This window comes from Anoplopoma fimbria, chromosome 6, assembly GCF_027596085.1.
Source record: "Anoplopoma fimbria isolate UVic2021 breed Golden Eagle Sablefish chromosome 6, Afim_UVic_2022, whole genome shotgun sequence".
NCBI classification, from domain to species: Eukaryota; Metazoa; Chordata; class Actinopteri; order Perciformes; family Anoplopomatidae; genus Anoplopoma; species Anoplopoma fimbria.
Genome location: NC_072454.1, coordinates 2,987,024 through 3,007,820, shown reverse-complemented (window position 1 = coordinate 3,007,820; position 20,797 = coordinate 2,987,024). Strand labels below are relative to the sequence as shown.

At 38.3% G+C, this 20,797-nt stretch overlaps 1 protein-coding gene across 1 annotated transcript in view; it reads left to right on the top strand.

Annotated features, from left to right (window-relative positions):
* Nucleotides 1-20,459, top strand: part of LOC129092700 (contactin-associated protein-like 4) — a 74,682-nt gene extending 54,223 nt beyond the window's left edge. Inside the window, exons 14-23 of the mRNA XM_054600718.1 lie at nt 641-803; nt 1,754-1,881; nt 2,007-2,177; nt 5,778-6,017; nt 7,967-8,200; nt 12,724-12,857; nt 13,712-13,799; nt 15,688-15,903; nt 17,541-17,612; nt 20,260-20,459. Of these exons, the coding sequence (XP_054456693.1) occupies nt 641-803; nt 1,754-1,881; nt 2,007-2,177; nt 5,778-6,017; nt 7,967-8,200; nt 12,724-12,857; nt 13,712-13,799; nt 15,688-15,903; nt 17,541-17,612; nt 20,260-20,459 (1,646 nt within the window). The remainder of the gene's footprint in view (nt 1-640; nt 804-1,753; nt 1,882-2,006; nt 2,178-5,777; nt 6,018-7,966; nt 8,201-12,723; nt 12,858-13,711; nt 13,800-15,687; nt 15,904-17,540; nt 17,613-20,259) is intronic.
* Nucleotides 20,460-20,797: the final 338 nt, after the last annotated feature.

The following is a 20,797-nucleotide window of genomic DNA, read 5'->3' as shown; positions in this document are numbered from 1 at the left end:
ATTTTTCTATTTTGTCAATTTTGACATATTTGAGGAATTATAGAGTGGTGATCAACGTTTCCTCGTTTAATTGTATGATATCTTTCGTCAAGTTAATTCAAATTTTTCATGCACTTTCCTACAAAAGCCAGTCTTTTCAAAATAAGCTTTTGTTTTCACAGGAAACAATTTAGTTTGGTTTAGGCAGCAAAACTAGTTTTAGGTTTAGGAAAAGGTTTTCGATTTGTTTCTTGATAAAAACAAAAAACAAAGAATACATGACAAAAAAACTATATGTTACACAAAAAAATCAACTTGACTTTTAGTTTCTCATGAGGAACAAACAGCGGTCCCCTGGCTGATTGGTTTGGTGTCTGTTGGGGGAAAAAAACCATTTATTCATGTGCAATATCAATATTCTGTGTAATATCAACATTTCCTATTTCATATGTGCATAATGTGAACTCAACCATTTGGTCTGATTATATCTTATTACAAGTTTTGTTAGTTTTACAGTTTACATATTCATTATCTTTACTGTTTGATTACTTATGTAATCCTCTCTTTGTTGCACTATCCTCTCTGCTGCTGTAATAAACTGTAAAGGCCCTCACACTGCGGGACTAATAAAAGACGAACTTATCTTATTGTTGTGTTGCAGACGGCCCTCTGCTCAGCTGGTGGGTTGGAGGCCCAGGTGGAGGACAGGTGCAGACTTATTGGGGTGGAGCTCCACCAGGAAGCCAGCAGTGCTCCTGTGGCCAGATGGAGAACTGTGTGGACCCCAGACACTACTGCAACTGTGACGCTGACCGCACTGAATGGTACTGTGTTATTCATTTATATCAACACAATGAGAGACCAGATAATGTACAGATTTTATTCATAAGACTACTAGATCAATGGACTGGGAGGAGGATAATGTATGGTCATGTTTGCAACGCTCAGTAAATAAATATAAAAAATTCATTCGATCATCCAAATTCTGTTCCCTAGAGCCAACTATGTTAATGTTGAAAGCCCTTTAGAGTTATTTTTACATTGCCATTTTAACAAGATTATTTTATGAGCATGCACGACTCTGGAAACAGTATTAAGTATAATTTGAGCACTAGCTACTGTTCCTAAAATCGAATGACAATTCTTTAATTTTAGCAATTTGCTAGTTGTTTTAATTCTGTCATCTCTTACGTGACATTTTTTTATGTTTTTATATTGTTTTTAACCTTTTTCTGTTCAGTTGTTTCAGTCTGTCATCACTTTAATGTAACTTTTTTATGTTTTTATATTGTTTTTAACTGTTTTCTATTTGGTTGTTTTAGTCTGTCACCTATTTTATAGGACATTTTTTATGTTTTAATATATTTTTTAACCTTTTTCTGTTTAGTTGTTAAAGTCTGTCATTACTTTAATGTGACATTTTTTATGTTTTAAACCTTCTAAAAGAGATTAATAATCTTAATGTGAGTATTATTAAAAATAAATATTAGTTTTCTCATGCAAGTGCATCATGATTGATCCTTCTTTTCTTTTTTTCACTTTATTGATTGTAGAAATAGTGATGAGGAATTTTCTTTTTTGCTCCCTGATCATCTCCTTTCCTACTTATGCTCATTTTTTCTTATCTCTCTCTTTGCTCGTTATAAAAGTTCATATTTTCCCCTCCAGTCTTTAGCTTCCTCTTTGAATTCAGCTTCTTCTTCTTCTTCTTCTTCTTCTTCATCCTCTTCTTCTATCTTCTTCTTCCTCTTTGTTTCTTTTCCCTACCCTCCAGGGCGAATGACTCGGGCCTGCTGACCCATAAGGAGACGCTCCCTGTCAGATCTCTGGTGCTGGGCGACATCCAGAGGCCCGGCTCAGAGAGCGCCTACAGGGTCGGGCCTCTCCGTTGTCATGGAGACAGTAAGTCAAGCCCAGAGCCCTCTATGTCACCTAGTACAGGTTTTTTGAAATGATGCATGTGTGTCAGTTATACTGGCATGTAAAAATAAGCTGAATTCCAACACCATGATGACGATGGTTTGCAGAAAACGTCTGGAACGCTGCTTTTTTCGACAAGGAGACGTCGTACCTCCACTTTCCCACATTCCACGGAGAGCTGAGCGCAGACATCTCATTCCTGTTTAAGACCACTTCATCCTCCGGCGTCTTCCTGGAAAACTTGGGCATCAAAGACTTCATTCGGATTGAACTCGGCTGTGAGTTAAAAAACCTTTCTGGTTAGATGTCTAATCCTGACTTTGCTTAGATGTGAGTACAGCCTGAGCAGGAAGGATCATGAGTTAGAGGTTCACCTGGATTGAACTCAGCTGGAGGTGACCGTCCTGCCTCAAACTCCACCTCAGAACTTCTCTTCTCTTAAAAAGAAAAAACACTTTCCAGTGTTTCCGCCATTTGTTCTTTTCTCCTCTGGGAAATCACTGCAGTGACATTGTTCTAGTTCGCTGCAGTACATTCTCTTTATAACCACCAGAGTTTATAGTTCTGTGTGTCTTGTGTTGTATTGGATTCATCGTACTGTACCTCTTTATGTTTGTTCACACAGTGTGAGCCATTGAAGCGGTTCTTTAAGACAACAGATCATGATAAAGTGTTTTAAATGTATGTGTTTGACAAAGAAAACTAATCCACTAATGTAAACTATTTATAATCGCTTTACAATCCAAATATATCCACACAAGAAACTGGGCTATGCAATAAATCAGGATTGAAGGAATACTTCACATCCAAAATTATAATTTACATATTATTTACTATCCCTTGTTTCCTCAATTCTTAAAGGAAACTTATTTTTTCTCTCAAGCCTCCACTGTGAACGAAGAATCCAAAATACTGAGAAAAGTATTGATGAATTGAAGTAAATGTTAAACAACAGCAAAACTATATTAAAACATCTGTTTACAAACCCTCACACAACTCGTGCAGAATAATCCAAGTCTCATTTATCCATTCCTTTTCTCACTACTTCACAAACACATGCATCTTCACTAAAACACTTATGGATGAATAGAGCGCCTGCACAAGCGTGAGACTGTTCATGCTGAAGTGTTTTAAACAGAAAGGTTTAAGCGAAAATGCACTTGTATGGTCCTGCAACCAATGAGATACACAGATTCAGTGTATTGTGCTGTCTGGTTATTGATCCATGTTGAAACTGGCAGATTTAAGAAAGATCAATTAGACTATAAAAAAATCATTTTTCCGAAAGGTCAACCTTACTATATATACCTTACGTAAAGAAGTTTCAAACTATGAAGCTCTATGTTCACCTTTGGTATAAGATGTGGACGTGTCAGTTTCCTCTTGTAACATGCATGGTGTCTTTTCAAAATAAACTTTGAGGTGTGGTGAATGGTTCAAACACGGACTTTCAACCAGGAGACCACTGTTTGTGTCCCATGTGAAACTTAAAGACAACGTTGAGATTTTTTCACGTCTGTCCTTCAACGTATCCTCATACAACGGATGATATCTTACGAAAAAAGTTACTTCTTAAGAAAACGCTGATCACACGCATGCAGTATTTTCAAAATAAACTTCCGTCTTCACAGGAAACATCTTACTATATTTCAGGCAACAGAACTACTTGGTTATGTTTAAGAAAGGGTTGTCATTTGGGTTAAAATAACTACTAATCAAGCAAGTTACCAATCAATTGAATAAATGCTGACTGTGGAACAAGCCGAAGTCTCTTGGGTGGAAGACCGAATTTAGTTTGACCCATCCACCTTTACTCCCTTCCAGCCCAGTGTGGGTTTTTCCGCTCTTTACACTTCATGATTCTTGATTCACATATGAATTGATTTCCTGGGATATCTACAAATAACAGCACTTCAGTTTTTGTAGGTGAAGCTCAACAACCTGAGTCGTAGGTCAGATGAATTGTTGGTCAAGTTAAAGTCAACCAGGCTCTTTTCCTAAACTAAGTAATTTAAGTAATGTTGTTGCCTAAAGACACTATGCATGTAACGAGGGGAAACTGGCACGCTATCCCTGACACGTCCAAAACTGAGGGCTGCTCAGAGCGTCATAGTTTGAAGCTTAAGTCCACTGACTTTGACATTTGGGGTGTGAATGTTTTGGCGAGGCATAGAGGGTGAGTTTATGGAAGTATTATCTTCATATACACTTAATGGACTGAGAGAAAATCCTCACAACTTGATAGAAATAATCTCAAGGACGATGCGGTGGAAACTTGTGTTTGTGGTCAGTGTCCTCAGGGTAACCTTGGAACAGTGTTTGAACCCGGTCCATTCGTTAAGTTGGTCCTTTTCCTAACAGTTCCATGATGAAACTCCTGATATGAACCTCATCATCTCTGCAGCCCTGGAAAAGCTGTTTATCTCATCACAGCAGTCTTGAGGTTGCCAGTTTGGCACTCTGAGACAATTATAATGCAGCAGAGGCTGAACTCTGAGGACAGCTGGAGGTTGTAATGGGAGATGTTGGGAAACAATAACTTTTTGGAGTTTAAAATCAACCCTGGAAAGAAATAATGTTACAGTCAGTGAGACTCGGACAGATTGACAGCTCGCCATCTTCCGCATAATGAACAGCATAATGATCAGCACGGTGCCAGACAAAAGTCAACACCTTGAATATTTCACCTGCCAGTTTGTGTTTCACTATGTTTCATCAGCTCATCTTTTTTTAAAATTCAGTAGGAGGGTGTTGACAAATCTTTGTTTTCGGAGGTGCAGAGTGTGTTCAGCTGTTCATAATAAAATCACATATCAGTCTGTGTCATTCACCAATTTGAGATTTGCCTTTGTTAATTTCCTTACGGTATGAAAAGACTCTTTCTTAGGCCACATAACATCATCTGCATATATTTTTGATAAAGTTATATTACTGTTATGAGATAAAGCAGTGCAGACCTCCCAAATCATCCCCACCCACGCTGCATTTCCATTCAACAACCAAGGAACTTGGAAATCTAAAATAAAAAAGACAGAAGAAAGTTTCATGGTTGTTTTCTTGCATCATTCAGAAATTAATGGAAGCCAGTGGCTGCATGGAAAGTATGAAAATACATAAAAAATCATAAGAAATTCACTTCGCTTTGAAAAATATTCAGCAGTAATTAAGTAGTAGTCATGATTTGTAGCTTAAACATGCAAAAGAACAGGTTTGGTCCTATAATGAATCATTTTACAATTATATTATCCAATCGTCAAATAAATTAGGAAGGGGAACATAAAGGAAGGTGGCTTGAAATGGCCGTAAATTACAATTATATATATTTACTCATACATCATTTACCAAGACTGCAATGATCTTTCAATGTTCAAATCAGAAATCAAAACTCACCTTTTCAGAACTGCGTTTGTGTGACGAATGCTGTGTGTTTTAAGTTTTTTTTTAGTGTGTAGCTTTTAATGATGATTTTAAATGTCTGAAAAGCGTCTTTGAGACCTTTGAAAAGCGCTCTATAAATAAAATGTATTATTATTATCATATCGTTTTTTGAAGTTGAAGCATCAGCTTTCAGAAACAGCACCTTTGTGCACGAGGAATGTGTGAGATCCTTTGTAGTCAAAAGCAGAAAAAAGTGGATTCAAACATACAGCACATCATATGATAGACAATATATTAATTACATTTTCAAGTCTTTAATTAATTCCTCTGGTTCCAGCTTCATAAATGTGATGAATTACCGCATTTATATTATTTTTATCATTTTAAATGTCTTCTAGTTTTGGTCAGTTGCTTGGACAAAACAAGCGACATTAAGAAGAGATAATATTAGAAATAAAGAAGATAACGCTGACATAGATCCTCCATGTGTGTGTCTTCAGGCGGCACGGCCTCCAGGCAGAGGGGCTTTCGTGGTTGTATTCGCTCTCTGCAGCTGAACGGCGTCACCCTGGACCTGGAGGAGAGAGCCAGGATCACTCCGGGGGTTCAGGCTGGATGTCCGGGTCACTGCAGCAGCTATGGATCTCTCTGCCAGAACCAGGGTCGCTGTGTGGAGAGGCCCAACAGCTTCTCCTGCGACTGTGGCTCGTCTGCTTTCACTGGAGCCTTCTGCGACAGAGGTACTCCTCGTTTATCACCCAGTTACTATGTTGCCAATTTTTACTTAATATCCAAAGTAGGGGAAACAATGTTTAAGGTGGGAAAAATCATCTTTTCCACCCTGTCTGCCAATTTCATTTATGTATAGTATCAGTTCAACCTTTTTCCAGTGCTTGTGCATCATTTTATAAACAGAAAGTTAGCCTGACATATTTGATATCTTTGGTAAGATAAGATAAGATAAAATAAGATATACCTTTATTGGTCCCGCAGTGGGGACATTTGCAGGATTACAGCAGCAGAGAGGATAGTGCAAACAAGAGACATAGTAAAAAACAAGATCAAAACAAGTATTATGAATAAGTAAATAAGTAATCACACAATATTAAATTAGTAAAAAAAGTAAAAAATCCACAATAACTAAAATATAAAATATACAGACAGAATAATTATTGGATTGCACAGATTTTTGATATTGCACAAATTTATATTGTCAGTTTTGTGGTCATCATGTAAATTAAAATTAAAGTTCTGTTGCTTTGAGACATGTCTGGCTTTTGGTGAGCAAGCTGACGTCCAACATGGCCGCCTGAATATGTCTGAAAATGTATTTTATATTAAAAAAAAACAATTTATAGAAACATGGAGACACCAGTCAAACTAAAGAAGTCAGACACACTTAAGTCTTGGAGGTGCACAAACACACAGGAGCATTTATTCACACATATTTTATATTTAAACAGGAGCTACAGATATTCAGTTAACACCAGACGAGTGTGAAGCCAACACATCACATCAATATTTGTATACACAGCTGTTAATCATCTTGATCCTGTGGGGAACATAAATGAAGTCATAAATGAAGTCTGTAGTTGGCTGATAATTTGTCTAGTTTTGACCTTTTTCTTCTTCAAATGTTGTATGTCAAAATTTTTCAAAATCTCTCTAATGTAGTACATAATATCATTCTGTGCAAGTGCTCAGGTTTTCGCTGATGGTAAACACTGTGGTTATTATACTGCGATAACGTTTTCACAGTATTTAACAGGTTGTCTGACATTACTTTCTATTTAGTGCAGAAAAACACAAAGTCAATAATATTTTGGCCTTTTTAAATTGTATTATACTAAAGTGGAAACCCAGAACTGTGTGCAGATTTTTGACTCAACTTGTCTTTGATTGTTGCCCACAAGTTCTCATAATAAACACCTGCACTTCTTGTTACTAAAGTTATCAGAGAAGCATTGAGTCATCACGTCATCGCAGTAACACAGCCTCATATTTATGCAATAATTAACAACTCAAGCTGTGTTGTTCGTCGGTGGAAATCACAGCTCTGATACACGCCTGTGGTATAATTAGCAGCCACATTTTGCATTGTTCTTTTCACCTGCCAGGTGGGGTTTTTTTGTGGTAACAGGATGCTCCTTAATTATGGGTTGTCAGTGCTGCAGACAGTATACGAAACCCCCTGCAAGATTAGTTCTTTGCAAAGACATTCAGGAGCCTATATACTCATTTTCTTTTAAACAGGCCCTATTATACTCCACCTCCGAAGAATGACAAACAGAAGATGGGTCACAATGGCTTTCAAACGCAGGCTTCCTGGGTGAAAGACTGCTTTCATAACCACTACACCATGGTTGTTGTGAGCTTCAACTTCATCTCTCTCTTTGAGGGTCAAACTAGCCGGAAGGAGTTTTACGTCACTTCCGTAACATTGTGATCTCATAAAGTTACGGAAGTGAGGGAGAGAATTCAATGGAGCCAATTCAGGAGCTCAGGAGCTTATGAGGGGGAGGGTAACTCCTTTAAGGCATGGACTTCAGGTTTTACACTCTACGGACCTTTTACATGTAAAAATATATATAACACACTAAAGTAGATAGAAAAGGTGGAAAGCATCAGCAAATAAGACGCTTTGTAATTAATCTTTCTGACTTTATCTCCTCCCTTCTCCCCCCTGCAGAGGTTTCAGCCAGCTTCAAGTCGGGAACATCTGTCAGCTACACCTTCAAGGAGCCGGCGTTGAACGAGCCGAACAGGAGCAGCAGCAGCTCCCCGTCCTCCTCCGTCCACTTGGACTTGACCCTGAGAGCAGAAAACGTCTCCCTGAGCTTCAGGACCAGCCAGAGTCCAGCTCTGCTCCTCTACGTGGGCTCCGACCACAGAGAGTACCTGGCTCTGCTGCTCAACAAGCACGGTGAGATCCTCCGACATGTATTGTGTTATCAGCAAAGAATACTTCTCTTTTGATGCTGATTTTAGCATCTTCATGAGGTTAATCTCTGTCTCTCCATTCTGAATGAAGGAGGAAATTTGTTTCTCCCTCTATTTTTTCTTTCTCTCGTATACTTCACTGGATGGTCCTGACTGTTACAGTTTGCCAAATATCAGTATTTATAGTGCATTGTGCTGTCACTAGTATGGTTTTAATTTGTCACAACTAATATAGGGCTGTGTATAAGTACATATCATGATACAAGCGAGGTGATATATTGGGATTTTTTTTAAATCTAATTTTAGGATAACTCTCATAGTATGAGGAATGCACCATCATATGAATACAATATTAAAAAGTTTACTTTTTTAATGCAATCAGAACAGTTGAATCTGTATTTTCATTTATCATAGTCTTCTTAACATCTTATTTTAAAGCTCCACTTCTTGTTGTAGTTGTTCCAATACTGATACCAGTATTGTAAATGCCTCCAATACAGCCTTAAATGCTCAATCCGATATCTCGTTATAATATAATTTATCAGATATTTCAGACTACACAAGAACTATATATATATATATTAGTATTTAAGACACTGATATTGGATAGGTTCATATATCGTAGTCGCTATCAGAAACAAAAAACTGGCATGTGAACATCTCTACTTTTTGTGGAATCTGAATATTTGCATGAAAACAATTACTTAAAAATGTTTTTTGAGAATCAATATAGTGTCCAAAAACATAATATTGTCATACTCAAGTGTATTGGTATTGTGTTACACTCCTAAATGGAATATGTTGGTGGCTTATAGATCCTGAATAAACATGCAAGAAGTATTTGTTGACGTATGAGAATTTCTGACGTTTGATGTTTGTGTTGCTTAGTTGTGATGCTTTGTAGAAATGGACGAAGTTGAAGCCTCCTAACTCTCAGATAATGTGCTCAGAATCGAGACATTGTGGCTGTTTGGATCATCCAGAACTCCTCTTCTCCTAAAAACAAACTTCCTCTCAGGCTTCTCCTCTTCGTCTGCTCCAACTCCTTTCTGTTCTCTTTCTTCTTTCCTTCTTACATCCAGTTCTCCTCTGCTGCCGTTCACGTCAGTGTTAAATCAGAAGAGAGGCAAGTGGGGTCATTTGATTTGGAAAGGAAGATCGCTCATAAAGGTTTCTTTTGGGGATGAAACACTTTGCGACATTTCTAAAGATCTACATATTTAGTGCCACAGAAAATGGTTGGCTTTGTTTACAATAAAAAATTCCTTCATTATCTTTTAAAGATCTGAGGGAGACTTGAAAGTTATGATAACAGCCCCTCCTATTCTTTTGTTAGAGTTACATTATTGTTGTGTTGTGACACAGCTGTGAGCAGAGACACTTTTTGTGAAGTTCTGCTTGTGAGTGCTTTCGTCTGACATCAGTGATTATAGAGCTGAAAGCAAAGAATTCACAAGCTACGTTATTTGAAAATGAAACCTAGCAGACAAACAAAGCACCAACATGAATGGATATCATAAAACACATTATTGTAAATGCATTGCTTTCTTGTATTAAAATGAAGGGTTAGAGGTTTTGTTTTTTAGCAGCTTATTCAAATGCCAGAGTTCTCATTCAGATTTGTGCTTTTACGCTCATTTTCTATGCATAGAATCCAATCCATCAATTTCTTCTTGTGATTGAAAATAAGCGTATCAGGCATACCAACAAACCCCAAGGAGTGGACAGGTATAATCACAGACGGCCCAATTCCTAAATTACAGATACACAGACTCGACTGTCTGCGATGTAACATGGATGGATTGTAAGCAATCGTTTCTTTCACAGTAAATTAGGCCATTATGCAGCAATTTCAACTTGTTTCTCTGGTACTGCACCACTGAGCACATGTGGCTCAATATGAGAGATACAGAGAATTTGTTATTGGCATTGAATTGTTATCAATCTGCAGTTATTATGAAGTGTTGTGTTGAAGCACAAGTAATTTTATTGGCAGGTTAATCTTGTGTGCAAAAGCAAATTAAAACAAACTTGAAATCTATTAATTTTAAAAATTAAAATTTGTACTGTTCCCAATATCTATGTTGTTATTTGCAAATCTTTATTTGACCCTCAAGTAAAGCAGCTGAGTTGGAAGGGAAAAAACGTTGCCATTGAACGCCTCTATAAACATCGATTATGTGTATTGTCCACATTATTTTGTCTTTTTTTTTACATACGGTCAGAACAAGTTATGTAACATATTGAGCAGCCGTTATTGAAACAAACACAGGACTTTCTGTTTGTGTTCTGAGTGAAACCAAAAAATAGTAATTGACTTAAAGCTAGGGTGGGCGATTTTGGAGAAAACAGCCGTTGAGATTCCGTCGCGTGCTCTCTGGCCTCTCCCTGCCACGCTACCTGCTGTAGCTCCTCCCACCGAACGTCAGTTATGCGCGTTCATGTGAATTCAGTTACATTGATAGGAAGACGAAACACGCAGGGACGCACCAACGTCGTTGCCAAGGTGACCGGACAGTCCCACAGCCAATAAGAACGGAGAATCGGAGCCTCGCTCTGATTGGTCAAAGTGTACATGAGCGGTGGCAATTTTTGGGTGCGGCCCACAGAGGCAGGGGAGAGCAAAGTTATGAGCAGATATTCTCAGAGCACTTCACCTACATATAGCTGACTGGCTATTAGGACAGTTTTGCCAAATATTACAGTAAAGAAATTACCCACCCTAGCTTTAATGCTTGTTAAACTTGTTTCATCAGGTAAGAAAGTCCACTGGCAGCGTTTGTTATTTGTTATTTATTCCTACTACTTACGGTTGTGACGTTACGCAACATTACGTTATGCGTAATAGTATGTTGCTGCGTTGTTCGGAATCAACATCGGTATCATTTTGTTGCATTACGTCATTTCGTTGTGTGACGTCATGCCTTACATGGTTACGTTATGTCTGTACATTACGTTACGTCGTTATGTAACATCGTTACTTTGTTACGTTACATTGTCATGTCCTGTTGTCATTTTACATTATGATGTTAAATAGTCATGTTCTGTTGTCATGTTACGCTGTTACATCACGCTGTTACAGTGTTGCGTCGTTATGTTAAGTTATGATATTAAGACTTGCGGCTGAGTTTGAGTAAAATTGATTTATTTAGGCTTCATTTGTCTTCGGACAAGCCACTTGTGGAAGTGTTACTAAACGAACAGTTTGGCTTATCTGGATTTTATTACTTAATGTGTTGAACTCAGGTAGGAGTAAGAGCTGAACATTATAAACCATGTTAACCGTATATCTCGTCCTTTAAATCATTTTGATGTACTAGTATAGCTCCTGTAACCTAAGACAGCTAGAGAACTAGTGTGATAAACAAAAATATTATCCTTCATATTGACTCCTATTCTTCAGTACAGGATAACGAATATGTGGTAATCTGCTAACAACTGTTGAAAGGATGAAAAATTCCGCCAACACCAAGTTTTCACTTCACTTACAATCTCCATGTCAGCGTTGTTATCTGAGTCTGCCAGCTCTGTCGTCACCTCCTGTGACTTGTTAATGGTGGTCATTGTGGTGTGAACTCACTGTACATCTGCCTCTCACTTTCTCCCTCTCTCCTCTAATAAGTGTGGTTAAAAAGGCAAACGTTAAGTGTTAAAAGTAATTAGCAGGGCCGAAAAATATAAATAATGCATGATTCCATAACCTCTCCCGCTTACGTAGAATCTCTTCTATCCTGGTCACTGTGGCCTCAAGATTCATGCATTCACAATTATTCCCAAGATATGCTCATATGAATTTCTTCAATGCTTTAATAGGCACTAGTTAGTATGCATATGCTCAGTAAAATGAAAAATATGCTTTCCTATATGTGTTATCATCTACACAGCCTGCAGATCAAATTGTATTTCTGTGAACCCAATGAAATAATCCATTTTAAATGACACAAACATTATGTTAATTAATTTGACTCTGTTTACCATTTTTGCACAATGTGGCCCTACTTTTCTAACTATTTAATTATTTTTGGGTTAATTATTCAGCTGCTGTGACACTTGACCATCCAGATTTCCCTTGAGCAATATTTATATATGTAACACGTTTCTTTTAAAGTAGAGGATTGGTACGTGGACAGAAAATATTTGAAGAAAGTTTTACTGGTTCTGTTTGGATGGCTTTATGCAAATATATGAAAGTTAAATGTTTATTTTAGATGTCAAAATCTTGAATATTAAAATTGATTGTATAAATGAAGAATGATAAATGGCTAATAATATTTAGTTCATCATTTGTTAATCATCTGTGTGCCAAAAACTCTGTAAAGCCCGAGAAGAATGAATGTAATTTCTATAATTTGTATTATTTATCAAAGAAAAAAAATTCTTTGTTCATGAAAAGACCGTATTACACAAGATTTGCTTAAATAATAAAAGGTTATTTTTTAGATCATTTTCTTATTTTAATTACCTCTTTCAGCTTTCTGTGTTTGATTTGTTGACTTGTGTGTGCAGACATGCTGGAGGTGAGATACAGACTGGACAGCAGCAAGGATGCTGAGATCCTGAGGAGCAAAGTTAGAAACCTCGCCAACGGACAGCTTCACGCTGTCGTCATCAGCAGACTGGCAGACGCCGTCTCTCTGCAGGTAAACACACGAAAATATTCCTCTCAGTCAGCTCTGAACCCTGAATCATCCTGGTGTTCCCAGCAGCCTCTCTGTCAGCCGACTTCAGCGACAAGAAGCTACAAGAAGACAGCAAGGAAGCAACTGCAGATAATAAAAGCTGAGCTGCAGTGAAACTGTTGACCCAAACATTAGCAGCTTGGAAACAACTTTTTTCTGTTTCCTTCAAAACAAGACTTGCTCTATAGCTTTGGGCACTAGATCTTCCTGCTTAAAAAGGTCACTGTTTTTTACATTGTAACATTGGGGCACCTGATTCACAGACATAGTCTTTGCTTAATGATAATGTAGCACTTCATATGCTGATGATACACCGCCGTACCTTCAACTGTGTTTCAATCAACAAACACCACCAACCCGCTCTTACAGAGTTTATTTTGAAAAGACACTTTGCATATAAAGAACTAAAACTTAATGACACTTGCAAGTCTGAAACTGACTCTAGAGGGGAAAGCTAGAGCGTGATAGTTTGAAGCTAAGGGCCACTTACTAAACGTTGGGAGTGAGAACATGAACCACAGATGGACCTCTCCTTCACTGTCTCTATAATTCACATCTAAGGTCCTGTTAGTACTCTACCCATCTTAGTATATATCATAATTTTGCTTTGTTTGTTTATCAGGCTCAGATAAACTTACTCCAAATTTTGCAATTATGAGGAAAATCACAAAAAACTAAAGCATTCTTATTTTGTTCTTTGCAAATTACAAAATGTTTCAGTCCAGTTATCCAATGTATTCTTTCAAGCATCTACATACCAGCAATCTTGACTTTGAAATCTTATTTAATAAGTCAAACCTTTCATTTTCTTTCAGGTTGACCAGAAGACCAAAGAGGACTTCAATCTGACATCTGATGTAGAATTCAATGGCCTCAGGTCGCTGGTTCTCGGCAGGCTGCACGGTAAGTGAGACGTCTACAAATATCCAGATGAGTCCTTTCAGACTGAAGAGCACTCAGACAGACTCATTTCAAAACGGTTCTGCCTCATCAGACAATAAGGTATTGAAAACTTTCATGAAGATGGTCGGATCCCCAGGACAGCTCTAAGACGATGATATATAATAAGTAAATAACAGACATAGAAATAAATCTGAATGCCGGCTACTCTCAGCACTAAGATGGGTCATAATTCAAATCAGATCAATTTAAAAAAGTGTTTATTTAAAGTTTTTTTATAAAACTGTAACTGAACAAAATCTATAAATATTAAATGCATCCTTGACTCATAATGAAGATCATTGACTTTTCCTGGAATAAGAAAAGGGCAGACTAGAAAGACTGGATGTAAATAATACAATAAGTCAAACAATACATCCAAAGTGTGATCCAAACATTTGAATTATAAAATCATAATTTCCTTCATAAAAGAAAAGAAACACCATGAAAATAACTTCAAATGCTTTGTTGAAGAAGACTTGAAACTAGAGATTGAGACCATAAACTCATGTTTACAATGTTTACTGAGGGAATAAATCAAGAGAGAAGTAGAGTCATTTTCTCATAGACTTCTATACAACCAGAGGAGTCGCCCCCTGGTGGACATTAGAGAGAATGCAAATTAAAGCACTTCAGCTTTGGCTTCACTTTTCAGAACCAGAGGTTTTCGTCTGGTATTTTGATATACAACAAAGTATCTGAAGCTTTGGACTGATGATGGCCCTATATTAAAAAAAACCAGGGGCTTACAAATTATCCTCAGGGGATCCTGATTGTTGGCAACAAATTGCATAGCAACCTATCCAAAAGTTATTGAGACTTTTCACTTAAAACCATAAAAGTCACCCTCATGTTGGCGCTAGAGGAAAAGTAAGGGGATCACCAAAGTCAGTAGAATTCATCTTCCAAGCACCATAGATATCTGTAGAACGTTTTTAATGGAAATCTATCCAATAGTAGAAGATATTATATATATATATATATATATATATATATATATATATTGTGATCAAAATGGTGGTTCCAATCGACAGACTGCCATCCACAGAACAAAATCCTGTCGTGACGTTTGACTTCATACACTGCATAATAAAAGTAGAGAACATTCTTTATTGCCACGATGCATTTCTACCACATTGCTCTGTTAACACCACAATTATGCAAGTTGTCCTGAACAGACAACAGTTTTAAGGCCAGTGCTCGTTTTGCACAATGTGCACTGTGTTTTTTTTACAAGTTTTTGGTCATAGATGCAGTCAAAATGTACGAATGCAGGCTGGTCCCATCCAGAAAAACTTCCCAGACAGGAAAGGCGTTTAAAAGCCTTTGAGGATATTCTCTTGGGAGGTTATCGGTATTTCAATGGAGCTAATGACTCCTTCACTTCATGCATATTGCATCTTCTTTTGACTAGTACATTGTGGTAATAGTTGTTTTGGAAAGCTGAAGCGGTAAAGTGTAGAGTGCTTTTAGCTCTTTCATATTCTGTAGGTTTGTCACAGTGTTAAACAATGACGTTTTTGCTTCCCTCACAAAGACAAAGTAGACTATTCTTTCTAGCTGGTTTGCTTCAGACAGATCTGACATGTAACAGAGACACAGCTTAACTGTCATACTCTTTGTCATGACCTAGTTATATTCTTATTGAAAAGCGTCTTCAGAGACGGACTAAGAAATAGGTTGTTAATAAGATGAGAAGCTGTGGGACTTCCCTCATCCAGATGAAGCGCTGCCACTGCAAACCCACTGTTAAAAGTAATGCTCGTCTTTTATCGGCATGATTCGATTCAGCCATCGAAAAATCAGACTAGTGCAAGTGTCGCAGGAAGTATCTGTGTATCTTTCTCTTCAGAATCTGGTGACTTGGATCCGGAGCTGTCTCGGCTTGCCTCTCTGGGTTTCACCGGCTGTCTGTCCGGCGTCCTCTTTAACTCCGTCAGCCCTCTGAAAGCTGCTCTGCTCCACCCAGACACCAGCCCTTTGGTCATTACCGGCCCACTGGTCCAGTCCATTTGTGGCTCCACTTCAGCCAATCCCTACGCAGCAGAAACAACGCACCACCTATCAGGTCAGAGGAAACGTTTTTCACAACGTTAGGGTCCATGTATTTGCAAGTGTCTCAAATCTTTAAGAAAATCTGGAGGTGAATCCAAACTTAACAGTACGGTAGGTCTTCCTTAATGTTATGAAGGGACAGCGACTTAAATCGAAACACTGTTACAACGTTCATAGTCTGTGATGTGCTTCAGTCATTTGTTCATCAAGTCAGGCTGGTCTCATCCAGTTTTCTTAGCTTTACCTACAAAAATGAATGTCCCTTATTTCGTCGATATCCCACAAATTAATTTGTTAGGTTATCCACTTAATCATGAACAAGGAAGTATAAAGACCCCAAAACACTCACATGGATGGTGGCAGTGGAGGTGGAAGGGTCCAACAAACAGCAATCTTTTAGTCAAGAGGCCGCTGTTCGTTCCAGTTGTGAAACAAGGGGTCAAAGTTGTTTTTGGTAAAGGCACTTCTGTAGTTATTTTAACCCAAACCACGATCTTTTCCTAACTTTAACTAGGTAGTTTTGTTGTATTTCATGATCTTTTTGTTAATAGACCGAGTTGTTTCCTTTGAAGACGGAAGTTTATGTAAAAAAGTCACGAAAAAATGAGGAGTAACATTTCAGAAGATATCATACGTATCATGAGGATACGTTGATTAAGTTGATATTTCTTCTCTCAGCAATCACGTCTCTAACTTTCCTCAAATATGTCCAAAAATGTATTTATCCTCTTTTAGAAAAGGAAAAAAGTATTCCCCCATAGCTGCAGTAATATCATACTTTATTTACCATTGCACAGAACGTGAGGAGAATTCAGTTTTCCACTGCAATCTAAAACAACCTGTGCCTTTCACACACGAAAAATATATTATTTCAGGCTAATTTTGAATCCCTGCACATTGATTTTCACAGTTGATGAATGATCAATTGAATGACAAACACATAAATCATGGATAACCAGAAGAGCCCCTGAGAAGACGAGAAGTAAATCTCAAATTTATCCTCGGGAGACAATAATGCTAAATATACAGATTTGTAATTTAAGAAGGGGATGTGTTTCCTGGACTGAAGTCTCTCTCAATTGTTTCAAACATTCTGATTTAATAAGAGAGGATAGCGGCCAGCAAGTAGCAAACTAATTGTTGATGTGTTCCTACAAGTAGAGCGCCCACTTTCTCAAGGGACTCACATTAATAAATATTATTGAGGATATCGTAGGCGGTACTGTCCAGCTTTTTGTGTGGGTGCTACCTCTCAAACTTTACAATGGGACCTTTGGGTGTCTAATGATGTAATGACACTGGGTTAATGAGCGATACACGAGGCAATTAATGCAGTTTTTCTTTGCCTTATCTTCCCCCTGTGGTCGACTTAGTGGAGGTGTGCTGTGGTGTCTATTATCTTCTCTACTCAGACTGACGCTCTACGATTCCTGTTGATTCCTGCTGTTCTCTCTGCTGTACTCTTCATTTTTATTCTTCAGGTCACTAATGACCTCCTTGTTCCTCTATGTTTCTGCTCACCTTCATTTCTTCTTTTTCATTCCCCTGTGATCCTTCCCCTGCATTTGTCCTCTCTGTTCTTTCCTTTCTGCCGCCACGTCTGCATCTTCGTCCCTCCTGTCTCTTTTCTTCTTTGTCTCTGTGCTGCAGGCCAGTCTGGATCAGTGGGAACGGGTCAGCCTGTGGTGAATGCCATCAGGAGTGACTCCGCTCTAATTGGAGGTACTGTTGCAGCAATGTTTCTCACTGTAACATGGCCATTATCCTCAATCATGAGACAGGGACTGTCTGCAGAGATGATATGATGCTGCCACGTTCGTAGATAAAACCTCAAAGGAGGCTTGAGCTCCTGCTGTTTGGCCTGCTAGAGGCCAAAGAGACTGTTCCTCTTGTTATTATGAGGAACAGTCTCAATTTAACACTGATGACTCTATATGACCCTCAAAAGCAACCGAGACCATCAGAGAGAAGATTGTATGTTTCTATATAGTTATTATTAAAGCTCGGGTCGGATTCTGGTGAAATCAGATGAAGTCATGCAGGTTCACGAGTCCAGTCCAAGGTGGTGAAGTTAACATTTGTTAACAATAAACCAAACAATGGTGAGATGTATGCCTCATCAGTTAGATTTGGTTTTCCACCTGCGATGAACCGCTTCTATAAACTTTGTCTCATTATGGAACCCAAATGGGCTTCTTTGTCTGTCAAACGGTCTTGCAGGAATACTTTTATTGAAATTTTCTGACCAGATTCTCAATAAATCCTCATTTTATTCTCTTAATATTACGACTTTTCCCTCAAAAAAGTACAACTTTATTCTCGCCTTCTCAGAGAACACAGATATGAGGGATATGTTTTGCATGTGCAGAAAGTTTTGAACGTGAATCTTGCTGAAAGATATACAAGCTATAAAATGTCAGTTTATTTTTTTTTTTTTTTTTTTTTTTTTTTTTTTAATGAATTGAATTAAAAAGGTTACTTCCTCAAACAAAAGAACCAAGAGAGGGCTGAATAATACATATGATCTACAAAGGCTCAGTTAAGTTGCAGTTTAAGACTCACACCTCAGTACAGTGAAATGACACCTAACAGTGAAATGACAGATACAATTACAAATTTCAACGTGTGCTGTATGAGTTTTGTGGAGACCTTTGTCTTTATATATTCATTGGTTGTACGGCAGGATTGTTTTCATAAAATTTGCATGCCGTGTACCCATTTGAATGAAAGCCCCGAGTTATCACTCAAAACAGCGTGACTGTTACAGACTCACAAAGGAAACCACAGCTAATTAGAATACAAATGACTTCATTCTCCGGGAGCAACGACTGTACGTCTTTTTTAACAACGGTGCAGAGACCTTCTATTAGCCGGAATTGCCCTGCGAGCCTGGAGAAAATTAGCTGGCTGCACCTCTAATGATGGAGAGAAAGCAATCTCATGTTTTCTCGCTGCCCGTTGGGCCACTGACCAGTTGCCGTTAAGTCGGAGTTTTATTTTTTTATTTCGCTCTTTCATCTCCAATTTGGTTCTGTAGTTCTAATCTGTCAGATTTGAAATCAAAGCTTATAAAGCAATTATTTATAAGTTTACATGTAAACGTAACGCTCACTATGTGAATGCTATTGTAGTAAACACAGCTGAGAAATGTGTTTGGATCTAGCTGACTATTTTACAGCTGCTATTGATCTGTGCATCTCCATTTTCAAAACAAACACAGACATTGTACTTTTCAGTTCACCTCACCTTTATCATTGACTGCAGCTGTTACACTTTTCTGTGCAATAATTAAGAAAAGTCAGGAGCACAAAGAAAGGTCCACGGCTTTATCTTGTGATGGTTGGACTGTCAAACTTCTGGCGTATGAAATCATGTAAATTTCTAGTTAAACTTTATTTTGCAGGAAAACCTGCTGCAGAATGTGTGTGAGGAGACAACAACCCCAAACTGAAGCTAAACTGCAGGAGAGTACGCAGGAACTTCTGCACAACAATGTTTAATGTCCTGGAGAGGATCCAAAGTTCTTAACAGGACTCGAGAAAAGCTTCTCATTTCATTCTCATTAGCCAGACCTTTAATGTGTTGGCAATGAAGAATTGGCACACAAAAAAAGTGTCCAGAACAGGCGGCTACCTCCGGTTCTGCCAAGTGAGGCCAATGTGGAAGTGTCTTAAAACTTGCATTCTCTCTACTGACCATCAGGGGGCGACTCCTCTGGTTGTATAGAAGTCTATGAGAAAATGACTCTACTTCTCTCTTGATTTATTCCCTCAGTAAACATTGTAAACATGAGTTTATGGTCTCAATCTCTAGTTTCAAGTCTTCTTCAATACAGCATGATGTTCATTTAGTAAATGATGCTCCATTTAGAGTCAAACAGACCATAAAGCAGGGTATGCTTACTGTGATTGACAGGTCGCTGCTGCTACCAGAGACGTATACGGCGTCTCTACGTCAGTCCTCCCTATTATAAATATGGTTACTTCTGTTTATTGGTTGCTAAAAAACAACTACATGGCGACTGCCGTAATCCAAGATGCCGACGGCAGTCCACAAACCAATGGTTGACATCACAATGGTCATCACTTGGTCCACTTCTCATATACAGTCTATGGTTGAGAAGAAAGTGTCCAGCTGAGTAAAACTGATAAAGACAAACAGGGTGCCTCTGTTAAATTATGATGCGAAAAAAGTTTAGTTTTGCATGTAATTCAGGCAGATTTTGTAGATTTTCAATGAAAAGAAAAAGGTGTTTTTTCAGTTGATCCATGTCAAAAATATCCTATGATGGAAAACATCATGATGTGTGTAAATAAAGCCTACATTCCCACTGAGCTGCTGTAACATAAGCGTTTCCTCCGCTCTGCAGGTGTGATAGCGTTGGTGATCTTTGTGGCGGTGTCTGCGTTAGCCGTAATGGCCCGAGTCCTCTACAGGAGGAAAGGGACGTTTCAGAGCCGGAACGTTAAAACAGCGAAGCCCGAAGACGGTCCTGCTGAGCTGGCCTTCAGCAGCCAGACCAGCTCACAGAACGGTCCAAAGGACAACCAGAGGGAATATTTTATTTAGGTGTAGGTTGGACCTGCTGCTGATTGGACAGCGTTGGAGCTGACGGAGAAGGAGACAGAGAGTATAAACAGTATAAACTCTGTACAAACTGAGCCCGAGCAGTGACTCCAAGCAGAACTATACACTTGTGTTCTGTCTTTTGTTTTTTTCGCTTTTGTGATTTGTAAAGACTGTATGAAAGATGCACCAGAACAAAGTGTTGAATTTGTAATAAGTCAATACTGCCAGAGAGTAGAGCAACTGTAAATATTTAAAGACGTATGACTTTATATCGATCTGTCCTTTTCTCTGTCCTGTTGAAGCGATTAAATGAGGAACTGTATTTTTCATGGAGTTGT